The 22,907-nt window shown below is 56.3% G+C and overlaps 1 protein-coding gene across 2 annotated transcripts in view; it reads left to right on the forward strand.

Annotated features, from left to right (window-relative positions):
- EPHA8 (EPH receptor A8) overlaps window positions 1-20,336 on the forward strand; it is a 134,786-nt gene extending 114,450 nt beyond the window's left edge. For both annotated transcript variants that reach the window (XM_037881305.2, XM_037881306.2), the window contains exons 14-17: window positions 8,581-8,730; window positions 9,693-9,883; window positions 10,998-11,153; window positions 17,713-20,336. In XM_037881305.2, coding sequence (XP_037737233.2) covers window positions 8,581-8,730; window positions 9,693-9,883; window positions 10,998-11,153; window positions 17,713-17,827 — 612 coding nt within the window. In that variant the 3' untranslated portion in view covers window positions 17,828-20,336. The remainder of the gene's footprint in view (window positions 1-8,580; window positions 8,731-9,692; window positions 9,884-10,997; window positions 11,154-17,712) is intronic.
- The last annotated feature ends 2,571 nt before the right edge of the window (window positions 20,337-22,907 follow it).

Below are 22,907 nucleotides of genomic sequence, written 5' to 3' on the forward strand. Positions count from 1 at the left end.
CTGAAAGGGGTACAGTAGTCTGGAAAGGTTAAGAGCCACTGATTTAGATTACGAAGTCAAGCACGCAAGAATTAGGAAATGCCAAATTTACAGTTGTCTACACAACATCAATTTGACCCCCGTTTCCATACGTAACCCACTGGTCAGTGCCAGTCTGTGTCATGTGTCCCCTCTGAGCCCACTCCCCATGGGGCATAGGTCTGGTACAGCTCTCCATTACAAACCCTAGCTATTTAGCTCATGTTTTCAGCTCTGGAGGGTTTCCTGCTCCAGTCCCTGAAGTGTTGGCCAAAGCGATGATTTGTATTCTGATACAGTCTGTAGGAACATGGTCACATACTATATTTTCCATGGGACCCTGCCTCATTCAGTGCACAGAAGGGACACACAAAGGTGTAGAATTAAGGCCACATGTGTAACTGTAATGCTGACATTTCTAAACCTTTGAGTGCTCAACTTTGCAATCTAAACAGCGTTCTATTAACATAGATTGCATGTGTGTGTGTCTGGTCTTTCACGTCTTACCTAAATCCACCCAACGGGGAAGTAAGAGGGAGAGCGAGAAGCCATGGATCTCTGTGGTTGGCTGCTCCTTCCCCTGGGGTAAACATGCTGTTAAGAAAGTTAAACAGTCCTATAACCAAGTGGCGGTGTTTGGCCAGCTTGTTGGGGAAAAGACCCAATCCCAGTTTGACCCCCTGGAGTTTTGGGGTGGCCAAAGGGCACGGGCCGCATAAACCTTCCCACATGCGGCCTGCGAGTGCTATCGATCACCCCCGACCTAAGGGAGGGTGTGAAACTGGAAGGGCCTGGTGTAACTCCAACCAAGGAATGGAAGAGATGCAGGGGCATCCATGGGAATGTTGGTGGCTTCGAACTTCCCAAAGTCACCGGCTAAAGAGACCCCACTCAGTTCGATCTCAAAGGGGGGAGAGATGTGACGAAGTGGGACTGTTCTTAATGTTTCCTCTGAATAGTGTGGGGGTGCCTCAGTTTCCCCTAGGCATTTCTTAAGTACCTAGGTGGTGGGGTAAGGGTGTATGATCATTGCAGAGCCCTAGAGGGCAGGTGTGTGCAGGGGTCTGGACACAGAGAATGACCAACACCCTGTTTCCTGGCAACTGATGGCCTGGGCCCTTCCCCCCTGCGAGGTGAGAGCTAAAGGGTTGGAGAACAAAGGAATTCGGTGACCTCCTGGCGCAGGACAGGGACAAAGCCCAGGGGAGGAGGGGCTGGAGGGAGTTTCAGTTTGGGGCTGGCTGGAGACATGGAGTGAAGGGCAGACCTGGTTGTCTGGCTCACTGCCCCCCAAAATGGACCCAGCTGAGGGGTCCAGTTCTCTGTACCTACAAGCTCTGTTTTAGACCATGTTCCTGTCGTCTAATAAACCTCTGTTTTACTGGCTGGCTGAGAGTCACGTCTGACTGCGAAGTTGGGGGGCAGGACCCCCTGGCTTCCCCAGAAGCCCCGCCTGAGTGGACTCACTGTGGGAAGCGCACTGAGGGGCAGAGGATGCTGAATGCTCCGAGGTCAGACCCAGGAAGATGGAAGCCATGTGAGCTTTTTGCCCTGAAGACAGTCTGCTCACAGAAAGGAGACTTCCCCAGAGTCCTGACTAGCTTCATGGGGAGCAGTTCCAGAGCATCACCCAGGGACTCTGTGACAACTGGTGGCAGAGATGGGATGTACTTCACTCCATTGATGGCACTTCCTGCAGTAAGTGACTGGGGAGCAGTAAAACGAAGGGGGATTGATGAGGACCAGGAGTGCTGAAGGCTCAGAGAGGAGCGGTTTCGGGGGGTGGTTAACCCCTGGGAGTGTGTGACCAGCGAGAAGGACTGTGCAGTAACAGGGGTCCCTCTGGGGACTGCGGTGAGCAGTCTCAGGGGCGGAGGAGCCTGCGGCTTGGCCCTGGGAGAGAGAAGGACTTTTGCAGTAACAGGGTTCCCCTGGGGATTGCAGCGAGCAGTCCAAGGGGCGGAGGAGTCTGCCGCTCGACCCTGGCAAAGAGGTGGTGACCTCGAGAAGGGCTGGCACACTAGGGGTTCACCCTGGAAACCGTGGGGAGCTGAGAGCACACAGGCCTGTGAGTTCACAACAACTCGGGAAGAGCGGAGTGATGGCCTGTCACCATCCCCTTAAGAAGGACATTGTAACCCTGTGCAGAAAGGAAGGGTTGAGCATTGGAAAGTTCACCAAAGCACAGTTAATCGTGCAGCTGGAGGAGGATGACCACTCTAAGGAACAGATTCCTGACCCCAAATGGGGCTATAGCAGGATCTGTGAGCAGCTGGAGTGGGAGCCAGGCATCGCCAAGACTCCTGTCCCCGACCAGACGAGGGTCTTCATGATCGGGTTCCCCATCCGGGGATCGGAGACAGACGGGATTGGAGCTGAGTCTGAGAGAGCAAGAGGACTGTGAGAGACAACAAGAGTCCAAGAAACAGCTGCAGAAGCAGCAGCAGCATGAACTGGCGGTGGTGGAGCGGAGAGGCATAGGGGACCTCCCAGGGGTGAGTGGGGATAGACCCCGGGGTGCCAGTTCCGCAGGGAACCTCGAGACTAAATTGCTGCCCCTGGTTAAGGAGGGGGGGATGTGGATGCCCACCTCACTGCCTTTGAGCAGGCTGGCAATTTGAACCAGGGGGACCCTGCGGAAAAGCCCTGGTGTCTAGCTCCCTTGCTGGGTCCCAAGGTCATAGACTCTGTCAGCCAGATGGGTGGGGAGGTGGACAGGCTCCCACTCCTGACCCCAACCTATATGTCTGTGTGGAGTCTCCTGGGGTTGGGCCTCTCGGACCTCCAGTGGGAGCAGAAGGTGATGGTCAATGGGGAGACATTCCTGGGGTGGCGAGACCCTGGGACAGAGAGAACTGTTGTCAGGCCCTGGATGGTGCAGCCTCAGATGCTGAGGGGCTGTGTGAGCTGGGTGAGGGTCCCAGGGATGAAGCCCCTCGCCCTGCCTATGGCCCAGATCCCTGTGCAGACCCAGGAGGGGTGGGGCTGGCTGGCCATTGGGGTTCTCCAGGATATCAGCTGTGAGACCCTGTTGTGGAGTGACTGTGTCTGTTTGGGACAGGATCCAGGCCCTTCTCCTGTAACGGTCAAGGGTTTGAATTTGAATCCAGGAAACAAATTGGTGGAGAGGGAAATGGTCAGTGAAAATGCAGATGACCTGGCTGGCAGCAGGGAGGAGCTACTAGACTCAGGCTACCTGCCTGCTGGTATCCAGACCCCTGGGGCTCTCCGCCCCCCTTGCACACCGGAGAGGGGGCTCACGCTAGCTCTGATGCCGTGAGGAAAGCAGCGAGCTCGCTGCCTACCCCCACTGGGAAAGCAAGGGCAGCGCTGAGCACAGTGGGAGCTGAGACCCCAGCTGAGTGGGGGGAGACACAGGCAGGGCAGGGTATCTGTTGGGAGTGGCAAGGTGCTTTGGTAAGGAAAGTTTGGATGAGCCTAGGCAGCCTTGTGAGCCGATGGCTGTGTCTAGTCAGCAGGGTGGGAAGGCGAGGAGAGTGGAAGATGAGTGTCCCTGGACCTTATCTATTACCTGGGTGGAGAATTGTGACAGTGAAGGAAATGTGCCTGTGTCTGTCAGGGGTACTGACTTGCCTATGGAGGGAGCTACCCTGATCTCCAAGCAGTTGTCTGTGACCAGCCTTGTGTGCTGGAACAAGGGGAATGAGATCCCAAGCTGTGTGTCTGGTAAAGGAGAAAGTGTGTCCGGCTCTTCTTTGTCTGTGGAGCAGACAGAAGGGGCCTTTCAGCCTGTGACGGTTGAGGGTCGTGCAGTTGTCTCAGAGTTCGTTCTGGATTCAGCTAAAGCCCAGGAAGGGAAGGGTCCTAAGTTTGTGTCTGCTCGGGAGAATGGCACTGTAACTAGGTTGCATCCAGTTAGTGTCAATGTAAAATCCCAGAGACCAGACAATTCTGGTGCTTGTATTTTGCCTGTTGCTAGTGTGTGGTTGGGAAAGGGTGGAGCAACTCTGTCTAATCAGGGTGAGATCATAGCCGGGGCACAAGGAGAGCATGAAGGTGATTTGATTGTGTTACCTACTGAGGGTGTGGAAACCTGTAGCAAGAAGGAAAAGATTCCTGAACTTGTGTGTGGCAAAGGGAAGGAGAATGCTTCTGACCTTTTATCTAGGAAATCTGCAAGTTTGCCTGAAAGGGGATTGTGTAGGAATCCACCCGATGGGCCAGAGGTAATTCTGGATGTAAGGGAGACCCAGAAAGAGTCTGTTGTTGCTCAGGAAAGTGTTCCTCTAGAGCAAGCCCTAGGTAAAGAGGGTAAGAGCAGAATTTCTGTGAGGGGTGAATTGTTGCATAGAAAAGCCCAAGGGAAAGGAATCCTCATGGAGTCTTTGCAAGCAGCTTACTGCAACTGAAGGGTGTGAAAGTGATTTAATCAAGAAAGTTTCAGTTCCTAACAGCCAGAAATTTTCTGTTGTGAATGAAGCCACTGACTTTCCTGTTGAAAGATCCAGTGTGGATAGCTTTGAGAAGGTCTCAGATGGAGTGAAAGCTGTTAAGAAAGTTAAACAGTCCTATAACCAAGTGGCAGTGTTTGGCCAGCTTGTTGTTCAATCCCAGTTTGACCCCCTGGGGTTTTGGGGTGGCCAAAGGGCACGGGCCGCATAAACCTTCCCACATGCGGCCTGCGAGTGCTATCGATCACCCCCGACCTAAGGGAGGGCGTGAAAGTGGAAGGGCCTGGTGTAACTCCAACCAAGGAATGGGAGAGATGCTGGGGCATCCATGGGAACGTTGGTGGCTTTGAACTTCCCCAGGTCACCGGCTAAAGTGACCCCGCTCAGTTCGATCTCGAAGGGGGGAGAGATGTGACGAACTGGGACTGTTCTTAATGTTTCCTTTGAATAGTGTGGGGGTGCCTCAGTTTCCCCTAGGCAGTTCTTAAGTATCTAGGTGGTGGGATAAGGGTGTATGATCATTGCAGAGCCCTAGAGGGCAGGTGTGTGCAGGAGTCTGGACACAGAGAATGGCCAGCACCCTGTTTCCTGGCACCTGATGGCCTGGGCCCTTCCCCCCTGCGAGGTGAGAGCTAAAGGGTTGGAGAACAAAGGAATCCGGTGACCTCCTGGCCCAGGACAGGGACAAAGCTCAAGGGAGGAGGGGCTGGAGGGAGTTTCAGTTTGGGGCTGGCTGGAGACATGGAGTGAAGGGCAGACCTGGTTGTCTGGCTCACTGCCCCCCAAAATGGACCCAATTGAGGGGTCCGGTTCTCTGTACCTACAAGCTCTGTTTTAGATCATGTTCCTGTCGTCTAATAAACCTCTGTTTTACTGACTTGCTGAGAGTCACGTCTGACTGCGAAGTTGGGGGGCAGGACCCTCTGCCTTCCCCAGGAGCCCCGCCTGAGTGGACTCGCTGTGGGAAGCGCACGGAGGGGCAGAAGATGCTGAATGCTCCGAGGTCAGACCCAGGAAGGTGGAAGCTGTGTGAGCTTTGTGTCCTGAAGACAGGCTGCTCACAGAAAGGAGACACCCCCAGAGTCCTGACTGGCTTCATGGGGAGCAGTTCCAGAGCATTGCCCAGGGACTCCGTGACACATGCATCTTCCAATGACTAATAATTTCTGGGCTCATTCTCCCTGCCGGGCTTGCATGCGGAGCACCCTGCAGCACCGCACCAGACACCTTCAGGGCAGAGGCTGCGTTCCTCAGTGAGGTGTAGGGAGAAGGGGCCCAGAGTCTAGGCTTTGGGGAGTCTAAACATTAGCCCACTCTCTGCCTTATTGTCTTCCTTATATCCAGCTCTGTGGGACACCTGCTGGTGGAGGCTTTCCAGCAGCCAGGCTAAATTCTTGGTGCTTTCAGGTTCAGTCCTGCGTGCAAGCAAAACTCTCGGTACTCGGCCTTGGTGACACCATGAGATTATCCTGGCAGGGCTAGGATGTGTCACATGACACAAGCCCTGAGCTGGTCATTGGCCCTTGTCAATCCTGCTCCAGTTTCCAGATCTACCACCTGTCCCATGCCCTTGCTTTGAATATACTGGGGGCACTCTAGGGTAGACTAGGGCAAGCTTTACCCAACATGGGCATTTGCCACTGAGAGAGTCACTAAATGAGGGTTTCCAGATGTTCTGGGCAGACAACTTCATTCAGCTTTGCTTCAGTGGGTGCTAGTGATGGGTGTAAGACCGGTCTCGAGCCTGATGCAGGGGCAAGAAATGGTGTTTAAAATTCAGCCTCTTTACCAAGGTTTGGGTCAGGTCATATTTGAAATGAACACATTTGCTCAGCATCAGCGCCTGCCCAGAGTCCGGCGTTAGAAGCCAGTCCTGTGTTCTCATGCTGCCATTACTAACTGCTCCAGAGTTACCCCTGCGACAGGATGGCAGGGCTGCATCTGCACTGGCAAAGCCAGGACTCCTCACTCACCCTGGGAGTGCGCCCACGTAGCCAGGCTAGGGCTCAGCGTGTCTTCTGGCTAACCCTGTTCTGAGCTGGGGTAGCTGACACAGTGATGGAAATGCCTGACCCCTGCCTACACTATTGCTACCGGTAGTGAATTATGAGTCCCACTTTGCCAGTGTAGACAAGGCCCAGGAGAGAACGGAGCTGCTAACAATTCATGGGAGGGAGGAGGAACTGCATGCCCTTCCCAGTTAGATGAGCTCTCTGACCCAGCGAAAGGAAGGGAGATTTACATTCAGGCCCTGCAATGTTGCTGATGCCGGTCACCGAACCAGAAAGCCATGTCATGTCCTGAGGGGGTGAGTGGGGAGCTGCCTGTTCTAGGCTCAGTCTCTATAGCCCCACCAGCAACGTTACACTGGGAAAGGCTGCTATAAGTCTAGCTAATTGTAAGCAGGGGAACTGTCCCGCTATTGTGGGGAACTTTCCTGGCTTCTGCACGACCCCGGTGAAGTGGGCTAGTGAAAGGATCTGAGTCCTCGCTCCCACTTCCTTTGCCCAGAGGCCTCCCTGCCCTTGAGGACTACCCTTCCCCTCTCCTGTCTGGCAGAGTCCTCGTAACCCCAACAAGGCTGGGCCCAGGATTCCTGGGGGGCTCGACCCCCAACCCTACTGTGGTCACCTAGGACAGCGGCTAGGGTGTCCCCACTCCGGGGTACTCTCTCTGCACTGGGCACTTCTCTGACCCGCTGACCATTGCATACAAGTTAAAGCAAATGCAAGTTATTTAATCAACAATTAATTTTTAAAAGAATAAGGAAAATGGGAAAGGTTAAAGGAAACACATCACCCCGCTCTGTGGCAGGGAACATCACAAACAGTGTCCCTGGAACGTCAGGGCAGTTCACAGTCTGTTCCTTGTAAGTCCCAGGCCTCCTTCTCCGGCCCTGGCTGTGCTGTAGGGATGCTGTGGGTTGGACACTTGCTCTGGTGGTGGCCACAAGCTCTCAGGCTCTAAGTGGTAGGACCCTTCTTCCCAGTGTCGCCCCCGCCCTGTCGGGGTTACGATCCAAGCCTGGCCTGCAGAGCCTCTTGGCTGAGGTGTCTCCCTGTGCTGGGCCCGCTGCCCAGGGTCCCCCTCGCTCTCCCCAGCTGCTCACCACACCCAGCTGCGGACTGCTCCAGCCCCAGCTCCACCGCTCTGTCTCAGCACTGCTCCTGCTGCCTCCAGCTCCCTGGGCTGCTTCTCTGGCCCCTCTGGCTCTGGTTGCTGCAGCTCTGCTCCCAGGACAGGTCTGCTCCGCAGGCTGCTTCTGTGACTCTGCTCCCAGCCCTGACCTGCTTCCTGGGCTGCTTTTCTGGTCCCTCTGGATCTGGTTGCTGCAGCTCTGCTCCCAGGGCAAGTCTGCTCTCTCTGGGCTGTGCCTCTGGCTTTGGGACTGCAGCTCTGCTCCCAGGACAGGGTCTGCTCTCTCTGGATCTGGCACAACTCTGCTCCCCAGTTTAGCTTGGGCCCTGCTTTCTCCTTAGCTCGGCCCCCCTCTGTCTGACCCAGGCAATTCCAGCTCACACGGAGGAGGGGACCTCCCTGGCCTCCTGACTCCCTGATTAGCCTGACCGCCCTGTCATTCAGGCTGACCTGGAGCATTGGCCTCTCCCCATTGCTCCTGGGGACTATCAGTCTCAGGGTCCTGATTCCCCATCAACCCTTCCCCTTTGAGTACTGGGAGCTAGCAACTAAAACACCCCCACTGAATGTTAGTAAGGGGGCAACAGTCCCCTTACATAATGCTGTGTGTACCTAGTGGCTGCGGGTTGGACCCTCAGCACTGACAGGGCTTGGGGCCTGTTTGTTTGGTCTCAAAGAATGGAGGGAACTAGGCTAAGCAAGATCAGGCCTGGGAGCTTTTTGCTGGGAGACCCGGGGGACTCCATGGTGTTTGAAAGAACAAAAGATTCAGAGTCGGTGGGTCTCTGTAACAGACTGGGCGTGCTGGCGGTCACGGAGATGCCAATGGCAGGTTCCAGGCTGATGCAAGTGGACACTCCCAATGCATGCCTGACCCCAGCTCCTGCTTGGGGCAGTGAGGCCCAGCTCCAGCTCTCCGCGATAACTGCGGAATGGACTTGCTGCCCTGGCGCCAGCTCTTTGCCCTGGGTGGAGCCTGTCATGGACGGTTACCCTGTGTTCTGTGTTTCAGGGGGGGAAGATCCCCATCCGCTGGACGGCCCCCGAGGCCATCGCGTACCGCACGTTCTCCTCAGCCAGCGACGTGTGGAGCTACGGCGTCGTCATGTGGGAGGTGCTGGCCTATGGGGAGCGGCCCTACTGGAACATGACCAACCGGGATGTAAGGGAGCGTCATCCTGCCTCCGGCTGGGCTGGTATCAGGCCGGTTCCCTCCCTCCCTCTGCTGGGGCGGCACCTCATGTTAATGGAGAGGTCATGAGGGCTCACGGCGACAAGTTACTGGGTGTCCCCGCCCCGCTGCGTGTGACTGGGTGTCCCCGCCCCGCCGCGTCTGACTGGGTGTCCCCACCCCGCTGCGTGTGACTGGGTGTCCCCGCCCCGCCGCGTCTGACTGGGTGTCTCTGCCCCACTGCGTGTGACTGGGTGTCCCCACCCCGCTGCGTGTGACTGGGTGTCCCCACCCCGCTGCGTGTGACTGGGTGTCTCTGCCCCGCCGCGTCTGACTGGGTGTCCCCGCCCCGCTGCGTGTGACTGGGTGTCTCTGCCCTGCTGCTTGTGACTGGGTGTCCCCGCCCCGCTGCGTGTGACTGGGTGTCCCCGTCCCGTCGTGTGTGACTGGGTGTCCCCACCCCGCTGTGTGTTACTGGGTGTCTCTGCCCTGCTGTTTGTGACTGGGTGTCCCCGCCCCGCTGCGTGTGACTGGGTGTCCCCGCCCCGCTGCGTGTGACTGGGTGTCCCCACCCCGCTGCGTGTGACAGGGTGTCCCCGCCCTGCTGCTTGTTACTGGGTGTCCCCACTGCGTGTTCTGTATGTGCTTTAGGTGAGGTTGTGTTAGGGGGTTGCCGAGATGGAAAAGACAAAGGAAGGGAGGGGTTGGAGAGTGGGAGGGGGTTGGCGCAAAGAGCCAGTCAGCCCAAGGGATGGTGTGTTCAGCGTGAGACTCCAGAGAACAGGGGCCTGCTACCACCGGTGGCCATTGGTTGCTGCTTGAGCTGCTGCTGCAGCTGCTCTGCGACTTCAGTCTGTGGCTGGCTACACAGAGCTCTGGAGCAAAGAGCCAGGCCCTCACAGAGTGCGCTCTGGGAGGGCTTTGTGCTCACCCCGAGCAAACCTATCTTTCAGGTCATTAATTCAGTGGAGGAGGGCTACCGCCTGCCTGCTCCCATGGGCTGCCCTACAGCCCTGCACCAGCTCATGCTGGACTGCTGGCAGAAGGATCGCAGCGAGCGGCCACGCTTCTCCCAGATTGTCAGCATCCTGGACAAGCTCATCCGCAACCCTGAGCATCTCAAGTGCACAGCCACAGTGAACCGGTAAGGCCAGCCACAGCCATGGTGAACCGATAAGGCCAGCCACAGCCACAGTGAACCGGCAGGGCCAGCCACAGCCCGGCGAACTGATAAGACCGGCCACAGCCATGGTGAACCGGTAGGGCCAGCAACGGCCATGGCAAACTGGTGGTGAACCAGTAAGGACAACCACAGCCATGGTGAACCAGTAAGGCCAGCCACGGCGAAATGGTAAGACCAGCCAGAGCCATGGTGAACCAGTGGGGGGAGCCACAGCCACAGTGACCCGGTAGGGCCAGCCACAGCACCAGCTAGTGCATCATAGCCATAGTGAATTGGTGAGAGACTCTCTTGCCCGATATGGCAACAATGGCTTCTCATTGACTAACATTGGCCACTTTATGCCTGTTTGCTGGCTAGAGCCTCACACCAAGCCAGAGCGGACAGTGAGCTAGTTCACTACCACAGTGAGACAGTCAGAGACCGAGCCAAGCCCAGGCTCTGAGCTGGCACCGGCCACATCAGGCACTCACATGCCACAGTGATGGGCAACACAACGTATGGATCAGAGCCACAGAGACCTACTTAAAGCCTCCGTCCAAGCTAAAGCTTATGGCTAACACAGTCCAGGCCATAACTATAATGAGCCACACTAGCCTCCTAGCCTGGTGCTTATGGCTTCAGCGCGGTCCTGGCCGCAGGCCTGGCTAACACCAGCCAGGAAAAGATGTCTCTTGAAAATAGGCTCAGCCGTGAGTGGAGCAGCTGCATTTCACGCACTTGGATTCACATGCCCAGCCCATCTCCACACAAAGCTCAGTTGTACACACAAAATACACACGGGCACCGAAGTGCATACACAATACTGGGCCCTGGCAATGTGGACACCCCTCCAGTAACCCTCTCTTTGGCTCTGCCTGACCAGAGGGGGCCCCAGCCCTCTTACCCCTGACCTTCACTTCTTGTGGAAACACAAGCCGTGGGGAGCGGTAATTGTGCAATGATAGAATAATGTTGGGGTGTCAGACTGCCATCCCCAGCTGCACAGCCTGGGCTATGGCTGCTTTCTCGGTACCTTGACTCCACTCGCTGATCCGCCCCTTAGCGCTAAGTTTATGCCTTTTCTCTTGTCTTCTAGGTTCACCCAAACTCCCTTTGACAGAGGTTTCTTTGATTTCACGAGCTGTTTCACCGTGGAGGACTGGCTGGATTCCATCAAACTGGGACGCTATCGGGAGAACTTTGCTGTGGCGGGGTATTCCTCGTTGGGGATGGTGATGCGGATGAACATCGAGTGAGTATGAAGGGGGAGAAGTGACTGATGTAGGGGATGGCACCACTGGTCACCCCATCACCTTCTGCTGCCCTCCTACCTTGGGCTCTGTAGATCTTACAAGCTAAGCAGTGTTAGGCCTAGTTAGCACCTGGAGGGGAGAAAATCCAGATACTGAAGGAAGTGGAGTTGGTGCATCTCTCCTTGATGCTCTTCTTTATGAGTCAGTCCTGAGCCAATGCACCAAGTTGATGCTGAGCTCTGTGTGTGCGGACATACATAGGGCTGTGTGTGTTTGTGCATGCGTGTGCATACTGCTCTGTGTGTGACGCAGCAGGGAGGGGGGAGTGTTGACCTGAGAATGTGGCAGGGGAGTCTCACTGGGGATGGGATACCTGAGGGCCTGTAACCTGAGCCAGGAGGGGGAGGGGAAGGTAACACCTCTTCCCGGGAATGTGGACAGAGGCTGCAGGAGAGAGCCTGCTAGGGGGATTTAGTTTTCAGTTTGGTGCTGGGTGGTGGAACGCAGGGAACCCCAGGGCTGGGGTCTAAGGTCCCTGCTCCCCCAGAAGGACTTGACTGAGGGGTCCTGGTGGTACCCACAAGCTCTGTTTTAGACTGTGTTCCTATTGTCCAATAAACCTTCCGTTTTACTGGCTGGCTGAGAGTCACAGTGAATCCCAGGAAGAGGGGTGCAGGCCCTGGACTCTCCCACACTCCGTGACAACTGGTGGCAGCGGTGGGATATACTGCACCCCGTGAATGGCGCTTCCTGCAGTAAGTGACTGGGGAACAGTAAAATGAAGGGGGATTGACGGGGACCAGGCATGCTGAAGATTCAGAGAGAGACTGTTTCCGGGGGCGGTTAACCCCTGGGAGTGTGTGACCAGAGAGAAGGACCTTTGCAGTAACAGGGTCCCCTGGGGGATTGCAGCGAGCGGTCCCAGGGGCGGAGGAGTCTGCAGCTCGACCCTGGCAAAGAGGTGGTGACCTCAAGAAGGACTGGCACCCTAGGGTTCTTCCTGGAAACCGTGGAAAGCTGCCCCGGCCTGCGAGTGGCCAGCAGGGAGATGTACACTAAACGCCTTAAGAGCAACCTGGTGGAGTTGTGCAGGCAGAGGGGGCTGCGCATTGGGAGGTCCACCAAGGAACAGCTGATTGTCCAGTTGGAGGAGAGGGATCGCTTGGATGACCCGATCCCTGTCCCTGAGGGAAGCCGCCCGGTGGACGCAGCGTGGGCCCTGTGGCCTGACCGGGCTGGGAGGGTTCAGACTGCTGCCGAGGACATCCCGAGACCCTTCCTACCTATGCCTAGGGGAGGGGCTAGGGGAAGCCCAGCGAATACCGAGGGCACCCTGACCCCAGCAGCCAGCAGGGATCCTCCCGGCAGAGCTCCCCATCCCTGGAGCGGAGGCGGCTGAAATGGGAGAGGGAGATGAAAATGAGGGAGCTGGAGGATCATGAAAAGCAGCATCAGCATGAGCGGGAAGAGAAGGAGAGGCAACGTCATCATGAACTGGAGCTGGCCAGGCTGAGGAGCAGTGGGGCCCCGGCTGCGGTGAGTGAGGGGCGACCCAAGACTGCAAGGAGCTTTAATAAGTGCCTCCTGGCCCAGCGTAAGGAGGGGGAGGATATAGATAGCTTCCTGACGGCCTTTGAGAATGCCTGTGAGATGCACAGGGTTGACCCTGCAGACAGGCTTCAGTTTCTCACCCCCTTACTGGACCCCAAAGCCGTGGAGGTGGACAGCCGAATGACAGGGGCGGAGGCAGGGGACTACGAACTGTTCAAACAGGCCCTGCTCCGTGAGTTTGGGCTGACCCCCGAGATGTACTGGAAAAGGTTCTGGAGTCAGCGTAAAACGCTTGAGGTGACATACCTACAGCTGGTCAACCAAATGCAGGGATATGCCCACAAGTGGACAGCTGGGTAGCAGGGAGGAGTCCCAAAAGAACAGGCTCCCCACGATGCAGAGAGAGTCACCATGGGACCTCCCAGTGGGGAAATGTGGAGAACCCCCTCCCAAGGGGAACGCCTGGCGTTGGGCCCCTCCGACCCGCTCGAGGGGACCAACGTGACCTGAGCTGCTATCACTGTGGCCAGAGAGGCCACGTACGGACCCAGTGCCCCAGGCTCAGGGACAGACTGAGCAGACCCAACCTACCCAGGGTTAACTGGGTAGGGACCCAGCTGGACGAGGGGCAGACGGCCCAGGCAAGGGGGGCTGCTAGCTTACCACCTGCTCAGGGGGGAAGAATACCCCCGGCCAGCTCCACCAGAGGGCTGGAGGCTCTGGACTCAGGGTTGTTGGTTTACAGGGTGGGCGCAGGGCTGTCCCTCAGGAGAGAGTGCCTTGTTCCCCTGGAGGTGGATGGGAAGAAGGTCAATGGATACTGGGATATGAGCGTGGAGGTGATGCTGGCCCGGCCCGAGGTGGTGGCCCCAGATCGGGTGGTGCCCAACACCTACCTGACCCTGACGGGGGTGGGTGGGACCCCATTCAAGGTGCCCGTGGCAAGGGTACACCTGAAATGGGGGGCCAAGGAGGGCCCCAAGGACGTGGGGGTGCACCACCATTTGCCCACTGAGGTTTTGATGGGGGGGGACCTAGAGGACTGGCCAAGCAAGCCCCAGAACGCCCTGGTTGTGACCCGTAGCCAGAGCCGGCGAGGGGCACTGCGCCCTGACCTTGGGGAGGGTGCCACACCGGAGGCGCAGGACCCTACCCTGGTGGGGAGGGAGCGCTGAGGGGCACGGCTCAGAGAGCCTGTGACCTCAGACCCAGCCGTGAGAGGGAACCGGTCCCCATCCCTTCCCCAGCCGCTGAGTTCCAGGCCAAGTTGCAGAAAGATCCCTCCTTGCGGAAGCTCAGGGACCTGGCCGACCTCAGTGTGGGACGGACCATGAGGAGAGGTTGCCAGGAGAGGTTCCTGTGGAGAAGGGGTTCCTGTACCGAGAATGGGCTCCCCCAGGGGAAGTGGAGTCCTGTGGGATCAGGAGGCAGCTGGTGGTCCCCCAGAAGTATGGCCGCAAGCTACTGTACTTGGCCCATGACATCCCCCTCTCAGGGCACCAAGGAATCCGGCGCACCCGGCAGAGGTTGTTACAGAACTTTTACTGGCATGGGGTCTTTACCACTGTCCGGCAGTATTGCTGATCCTGCGACCCCTGTCAGAGGGTGGGGAAGGCCCAGGACAAGGGGAAAGTGGCTTTGAGACCTTTGCCCATCATAGAGGAACCTTTCCAGAAGGTGGCCATGGACATAGTGGGACCTCCCAGCAAGACAACCTGGTCGGGGAAGAAATACATTCTGGTGGTGGTAGATTTCGCCACCGCTACCCCGAGGCAGTGCCCTTAGCTTCCATTGAAGCCGACACCGTGGCAGATGCGCTCCTGACCATTTTCAGCCTAGTGGGGTTCCCCAGGGAAGTCTTGACAGACCAAGGATCCAACTTCATGTCGGCCCTGCTCCGGTGCTTGTGGGAGAAATGTGGGGTCCGGCACAACTGGGCCTCAGCTTATCACCCCCAGTCCAATGGGCTGGTGGAGTGGTTCAATGGGACGCTAAAGATGATGCTGAAAACCTTTATGAACCAGCACCCGCAGGATTGGGACAACTACTTACCTCACCTGCTGTTCGCATACAGGGAGGTACCCCAGGAGTCTACCGGATTTTCGCCTTTCGAACTGTTATATGGAAGGAGGGTAAGGGGCCCCCTGGACCTGATGAGAGACAAATGGGAGGGGAAGGCCACTCCCAATGGAGAGTCAGTGGTGGAATACGTCCTGATCTTCTGAGAGAGACTTGCTGAACTCATGGGCCTGGCCAGGGAGAATCTGGCCAGAGCCCAGAAGAAGCAGAAGGTCTGGTATGACCACACGGCGCGGGCCCGGGCCTACGCCACCGGGGATCAGGTGATGGTTCTCATCCCCGTGAGAAAGAACAAACTACAGGCCACCTGGGAAGGCCCTTTCAAGGTTGTCAAGCAGCTAAATGAGGTAAACTATGTGGTGGAGCTGTCGAACCGGGCGCAACACCGCCGGGTGTACCATGTGAATATGATGAAGCCATATTATGCCAGGGGGAATGTGATGTTGGCCGTGTGTGGACATTGGGAGGAGCAAGGAGATGACCCTTTAGTAGATGTATTCCCTGGGACCAGAGCAGGTTCACCCCTGGAAACAATTCCCCTCTCGGATCAGCTAACCCCTGCCCAGCAAGCTGAGGTCAGGGGGGTGCTGCATCCGTACCGACAGCTGTTTTCCAACCAGCCTGGATGCACTAATCTGACTGTCCACCGGGTGCAGACAGGATCGCACCCGCCGATAAAATGCTCCCCCTTCCTAGTCACAGGGAAAACTACTCAGGACCTGGAAAGAGAGATCAGGGGCATGCTGGCTTTGGGGGTGATCCAGCCATCTGCCAGCCCTTGGGCCTCGCTGGTGGTGCTGGTCCCCAAAAAGGACAAGTCGATCCGGTTCTGTGTGGACTATCGGAAGCTCAATGCCATCACTGTATCTGATGCCTACCCATGCCCAGGCCTGATGAGCTCCTAGACAAATTGGGAGGAGCTCGATACCTTACCAATATGGACCTTACAAAGGGCTACTGGCAAGTGCCGCTGGATGCAGATGCCCGGCTGAAATCGGCCTTTATCACTCCTCTGGGGCTCTATGAGTTCCTGACCCTGCCTTTCGGCCTCAAGGGAGCGCCAGCCACCTTCCAACGCCTGGTGGATCAGCTACTGAGGGGGATGGAAGACCATGTGTCCCAGGTTAGACAATTGCTGGACCGATTCCAGGGGGCTGGGCTGACTGTAAAAGCAGAGAAGTGCAAGGTGGGGATGGCTGAAGTATCTTACCTGGGCCATTGGGGGGGGAGCGGCCGCCTAAAGCCGGAACCAGCTAAGGTGGAGGTGATCAGAGTGGCCCGCTCCCTACACCAAAAAGCAGGTCCAAGCCTTTATTGGGTTGGCAGGATACTATCTAAGGTTTGTGCCCTGTTTTATCGCCATAGCCACCCCCATCACCAAGCTATGCAAGAAGGGGAAGCCAGACAAGGTGGTCTGGACCAAGCAGTGCCAAGAGGCTTTCCGGGCACTGAAGGAGGCTCTGGTCAGTGGCCCAGTTCTGGCAAACCCAGACTTTGACAAGCCCTTTATGGTGTTCACCGATGCCTCAGACATGGGACTGGGGGCGGTGTTAATGCAGGAGGATGAAAAGGGGGAGAGACACCCCATCGTGTACCTGAGCAAGAAGTTGCTATCCCGGGAGCAACACTACGCAGCCATCGAGAAGGAGTGCCTGGCCATGGTGTGGGCCCTCAAGAAACTAGAGCCCTATCTCTTCGGGCGACACTTCACCGTGTACACCGACCACTCTCCCCTGACCTGGCTGCACCAGATGAAAGGAGCCAATGCCAAACTCCTGAGATGGAGCCTGCTCCTGCAGGATTATGACATGGACGTGGTCCATGTGAAGGGAAGTGCCAACATGATAGCAGATGCGCTGTCCCGGAGAGGGGGCCCTGAACTTCCCCAGGTCACTGGTCAGAGTGACCCCACTCAGTTCAGTCTCGAAGGGGGAAGAGAAGTTGTCACTGAGTGTGGGAGAGTCCGGGGCCTGCATCCCTCTTCCTGGGATTCACTGTGATTCTCAGCCAGCCAGTAAAACGGAAGGTTTATTGGACAATAGGAACACAGTCTAAAACAGAGCTTGTGGGTACCACCAGGACCCCTCAGTCAAGTCCTTCTGGGGGAGCAGGGACCTTAGACCCCAGCCCTGGGGTTCCCTGTGTTCCACCACCCAGCACCAAACTGAAAACTAAATCCCCCTAGCAGGCTCTCTCCTGCAGCCTCTGTCCACATTCCCGGGAAGAGGTGTTACCTTCCCCTCCCCCTCTTGGCTCAGGTTACAGGCCCTCAGGTATCCCATCCCCAGTGAGACTCCCCTGCCACATTCTCAGGTCAACACTCCCCCCCCCCCCCCCCCGCTGCGTCACATACATAAGGCTGTGTGTGATGCGTAGGGCTCCATGTGTGTGTGTGCGTGCGTGCATAGGGCTCTGTGCACTTGTGTGTGTGTGTGACAAGATGGTGTATCCAGCAGGGTTGGATGGGAGGCTACACAGTGGAAGCTCAGCGACAGTCAGGCCATTGCACAGCATGATTGCAGAATGAGGGGATGCTAATCGGAGTTTCCTGGACACATCGGAGAAGCTTCTGAGTGGAGAGGGCTGTCTGTCCATCGGTCTGTGTGTCTGACTGGGTTATCTGTGAGCAGCTCATTAAACAGAATCCAATTTCAGAGCATCGCTCTTACTTGCTCTTAGCCTGTCAGGAGCCGTTTCCCCTCTGCCTCCCTCTCCCCCTGGGGATGGCACAGGGGCAGGGGCCCTGGTGTGGGCCCTGGAGAATGACAGCCAGTCACTCCTGAGAACAGCACGTCAGCCCTCAGGACCAGACAATGGCTGCTCCGCCACTGGCAGGGGAGTGCAGCGGAGCCAGAGGAGGGGGAGCCCCGTGGCCTGGCCTGCAGCACAGGGGGAGCCGGGGTTCTGACGTTCCCTTTGTTTTCACAGTGACGTTCGGAGCCTGGGGATCACCCTCATGGGGCACCAGAAGAAGATTCTGAGCAGCATCCAGATCATGAGGTCTCAGCTGCTGAACACCAGTGGCCCCAGGCGGCATCTCTAATCGCCAGCTCCCCAGACCCAGCAGCTGGCAGTCCAAAAGCACTGATCCTGGCAGAGTGGCGAGCAAAGCCAGCGGGAGAAGCGCCGAGCCAGAACCTCGAGCCACTGTGGCTTTCTGTTGCCTTGCTGTGAGTCGCGCTCCCAAGGGAAAGTGGAAGAGCTTTCCAGGTACATTGCTGAATCTGCTGGCTCCTTCCTCCGGCTGAAGGTAGGAGCAGCCTCCAGAGCAGGGCAGGCCACTTCATTTTCCATCCTGTATCCCTGCGGGGCGGGGGCTCCTAGCATGGCCTAGCTAGGGGCTGTGCAATAGAAGGGAGCAGCACTACCGAGCTGCTCCAGCAAGCTAACCACACGGGGCGTGCTGACCAGGCTGGGCCCTGCAAAGGGAGTTGCACTGACTGGCAGCGATGGCGGGAGCAGCCGGGCAAGTCTCTTCCATGCGCTGCTGCCAACTGTGTCTGAGCTGCTATTGTACTACCTGGAGGCTTAGCTGGATCTCTGAGCCTAGCAGGGCCTCCCACACCATTGCATGGCAGAGACAGCAAAGCGCCCGCTCCCACCACCCTGTGAGGGTTCCTGCTCTACCCAGGACCTCCAGACCAGCCCCTCCCTCACCTCTGCCCACCATGAGGCTACCAGGGTCATTGCCACTGCTCTCAGGAGAGTCACTGGAAAACCGGACCATCTTGAGCCTCCTGCGGTAGTTTCTACTGGTGCTGTGAGCGGAGGGGACTTCCTTGGAGCTGGGGAGAGGGGCCCAGGAGCGCTGGCGCATGCTCGGGGAGATGTGAGAAGTGCTGTCAAAGGAGAACCCGGAATCCGCTAGGAAGTCACCACTTCCTGAATGCACCAGCACTGAACCTAGCACAGGCAGGCCAGGGCGAGGGGAGAGCATGTGTCTTAGGGCTACACGCTCAGGTTTTCCTCCGGAGCAGAGGTCAGTCTTGTGCCGCATGAGGGGCCGTGTCCCCTCTCACGGTCCTGTCACATCTTCTTCCGCGTCTGAGGGGGCTGTATTGAACTCTGTTCCTACATTGCCTACAAACAGCCAGGGGCTGCCCGCAGCCAGTCTGCCTCACTGTGTTCACAGAGCCTGGCCAAGCCTCCCCTGGAGAGAGTCACCAGCGGCACCGCTCCCAGCAGCACGCCGAGCTGCGAACACACAATGCCCCTGCCCAAGGCTGTGCTCAGCTGTCAGATCCTGGCTGCCCAGCAGGTGAGGGCTTCTCCACGCCACCCTGACAGGAGCTGCGCCAGCTCCCTGCTTGCGCCCCCTGCTGGTGAGCGCGCCCCTGGCACGATGCGGGACTTTGGAAGGCAGCAGGCCAGTGCACTGAGGTTGTTGGACGCACTGAGCTGTCCCCAGAGGCAGAGACTTGCTCGAAGCGGAGGGACTGGCACAGGCTGGAGAGGAAAGCGGGCCTCTTGCTCCCCTTTGTAAATACGATTTTCTACCGTGTTCAAAGCTGGTTTACTATGTCTGACTTTAGACACGCAAAAATGGTCTCAAAGCACAGAAAGCCCAGCCCAGAGGCTGGCCGCGCTGCCAAGACTCTTCAAGGGGGCGTGTAGCCAGAGCTCACTGAGGGGCCCCACCCCGTGGGGCAGGGGCGAAGAGCTCCACCCAATGCTGCTGTTACTTGTGTGTCTGAGACCCATGCCAGTTCGCAGGCGAGGCCAGAGTCCGCTCTCAGTTATGGCAGAGGAAATCCAGAGGCACTCCGTTGGTCCCAGTAGGGATACTCTGGATTTACACCAGCACATGTGACAGCAGGATTTGGCCCGAGGTCGCCTTCCAGCAGCGCCAGATGAACTGGAGGATGGCGGGATGTGGGGGGAGGGGTTAAAGCCATTTTCCAATCTGCAATAATCCTGGCTAAACTAAACCCTCCCTGGGCTTGGTTTAGTTTTCTATCCAGGGCGTCTACATCTCAATTCTACTCTAGGACTGTATCGTGGGCACTCTACTGCTTCCTATGGAAGCTCTTCCGAACGAGGGCTAGATGCAGTATGTGGTTCTAGGTACATTGCACCCTCTGTGCACGCAGACCCCTCACGCGCCAATCCTGGGGTCTGTGTACTCGGAGCTTTACGCAGCACACGGAATGCCCGGGGGAGGGTGCTGGCTGGGCCTTACCCACCCTGCGGCACATGGGAGATATAAGGGCAGGAGGGTTCTGGATAGATCCTGGTTCCCAGAGGGCAGAGGGTTCCTGGATGGTCCCTAGGGACAGGGAGGGTTGCTGGATGGGTCCTGGTACCCAGGGGATGGGGGGTGGGGTTGCTGGACAGCCCCAACCCCTGGCGATGGGAGTTGCTGGATGGGCCCTGGTACCCAGAGGATGGGGGGTTGCTGGCCAGGTGCTGGTCCCCGGCAGAGGAGTGTTGCTGGATGGGCCCAGGTCCCCAGGGACAGGGAGTTGCTAAATGGCCCTTGCCTCTCTCTTCCTTGCCCTTCTTTTATAGTCTGAGTCTGCACCTCTTCCTGGACAATAAAATTGTTCCCATTGCCCATTTCTCTGTCTCTTATTGACAAATGTGTCATGTGGGGCTGCTCGCATGGGGCACAAGGGCTGGTGAAGCTGCTAAGGGATCCACAGGCGGCTGCTGCCATCCCTTCCGGGAGGCATGGGGCCACCCAAGGGGCCCTGCCCAGAGGAGTCAGCACCCCTTCCCTTCTCTTGCCCCACACAGCACTGCACACACAGGGCAGGCCTTTCGGTTATTTTACGTGTGAGATTCTGTGGGCAGTTTCCCTGCTCGAGGAGCATGTTGAGCTGAGAAATGGGGGGTGGCAAAGCCAATATGAGTTATATAGTGTGAGTGCATGAGTGTGTGAGTGCATGCACATGTGTGTGCATGGGTGTGTTTGTGTGTGCATAGCATGTGTATGGATGTGTATATGTGCATAGCATGAATATGAATGGATGTGCATGTATGTGCAAAGCATATGTGTGCATGGATGCACTTGTATGTGAGTGCAAGCACATGTGCATTTTGTGCATAGTGTGAGTATGCATGGATGTGCATGTGTGTTCATAGCGTGACTGTATAGATGTGTGTCTGAGTAATGTGAATGTGTATGGATGTGCATGTGTGTGTAAGTGCAGGCATGTGTGTAGCATGAGTGTGTGTGCATAGCATGGGTGTGCTTAGCATGAGTATGCATGGATGTGCGTATCTGTGTGAGTACATGCACGTGTGTATGTGTGCGTGTAGCATGAATGTGTCTGGATGTGTGGGTGGGTGGGAAGAGAAGAGTTAGTGTCATTGCTGTTGTTGTTACAGTCCAATCCCATTTCATCCTGGGTGCTGGTTGGATGGAGGAGTCACCTGGGTCCCTCTCTCTGGCCAGGTGTGGTCAGGACTTCTCTCAGGACCAGGAGGACAAAGGCCCTGGGTCCCAGGAGATGGTGGACGAGGCAGCCGTGATGGTGAAGCTCGGTCCAGTAGCCAATTTTTCTCCTCTACATCTCTTTCTTTAAGGCCCCACAAAGGGAGTTGTTAGGGGGCTTATTCCTTCACCCACTTACTTCCCTGGTCCTTCTCGCATGAACAGAGAGCAACAATACCCGAAGTCCAAAGGTGCAAACAATTCGATGTTTATTGGGGTGAACTTCCAGCAAGCATGATTCCAGTTTCCTTCCTTAGTGTCCCCTTCCCAGTTCTGACACCACAGAGCCTTACACCTGTGTCCCTGTTCTCATTTCCTGCCTTTAGGTCAACATGATTCTAATTTCCCCACCCCCATTCCCTGTTCCCATTTTCCCCCTTAGCAAAACATGATTCCAATTTCCCCACCCACCCACTCACTCACGCACACACACACTTCCTGATTGACTGCAGACTATATAGTAAAACTTGAGTTCGTCTTAGCTATACCTTAACCAATCATTTTCCTGAAATTTAACTCACCAATCCTAACATATTGTAACATGATTATTTAACCAATTATATCCCACCACCTTAATTAGTTTACACCCAGGAAAATTAATTATACAGCAGACAGAAACAATCACAGAACCAGACAGAGATTATGCAGACAAACAATGGGGAAATGGGGACTACAGTGACAGAACAACAAAGAAATGAGGATTTCACATCTCAGCTATTGATAAGCGAGTTCTTACCAAACAGAAAACTATCAACCTAAATTTCCCTTTTACATCTTCTAGGCACTTCCCTTTCTCTGGAGGCGATAGGCATCATCAGGACAGGATTGTATCCTAACAGCCCAATAGCACCTTCTTTCAGTGTGACTAGTTTGGAATGTGAGGAGTGACCGGTCGCTTCCCAGCTTATGGCTGCCTCTGCTGCTTAGCCAAAGGCCTTAGCCTAAGCACAGGGCCTCAGACTGTCACAGTAAGAGAGGGCTCTTACACCGGCAGACAGTGATTTTGATTCTTTCTTTTATACCTCTAGAACTAGCTAAGTGATAAGAATACACCTTATTTCTTAGAGTCTAGGCCTTTACAGACAGGCCTGAATATCTATATCCTAAAAGGAGTGATGGGCACAATAGCCCAACGGCACCTAGTTTCTGACGTGGCAATTTTGGTTCACTGATTTCCAGTTCTGCACTTTCCAGTTTACCAGGCATGATCTGACCGCAGTGCTTGGCTTTGGACTCATTCAGGCTGTCTGTCTGTCTCCCTTTCATACCTTTTCCCATCACCACCTGCTGTTATCGGTTACTGCGCCATCTTCTGAACTTCCCCTCACTTCTTCCAGCGGAACCCACAATGAGGGTGTGCTTGTAGGTCCAGTTACTACGACAGGCCCCACAGGAATACAGCAGCAGTTCCTTTCTGGGCCTGACAGAGAAACGAGCTGTGACAAAAAGACCAACGCAAAATGGAAAAGTAAAATACTCCAAGGATGCACATTTCCTGCTAGGGCTCCAACAGGCCTAGCCTAGAATAACCTCAGCAACGGGCTTATGTCAAGCACTAACGCTGAGCCAGGGTCCCAAGGAGTCGCTACAGCAAGTCTGTTCATTTCATCTGCAGGCCTGGCTGAATTGTAGCCTTTGTCAGTTTTCGGTAGGTTCTGGATACTGCAGATTTACGCAGACACAATAC

Source organism: Chelonia mydas, chromosome 18 (genome assembly GCF_015237465.2).
Source record: "Chelonia mydas isolate rCheMyd1 chromosome 18, rCheMyd1.pri.v2, whole genome shotgun sequence".
In the NCBI taxonomy this organism is placed as follows: Eukaryota; Metazoa; Chordata; order Testudines; family Cheloniidae; genus Chelonia; species Chelonia mydas.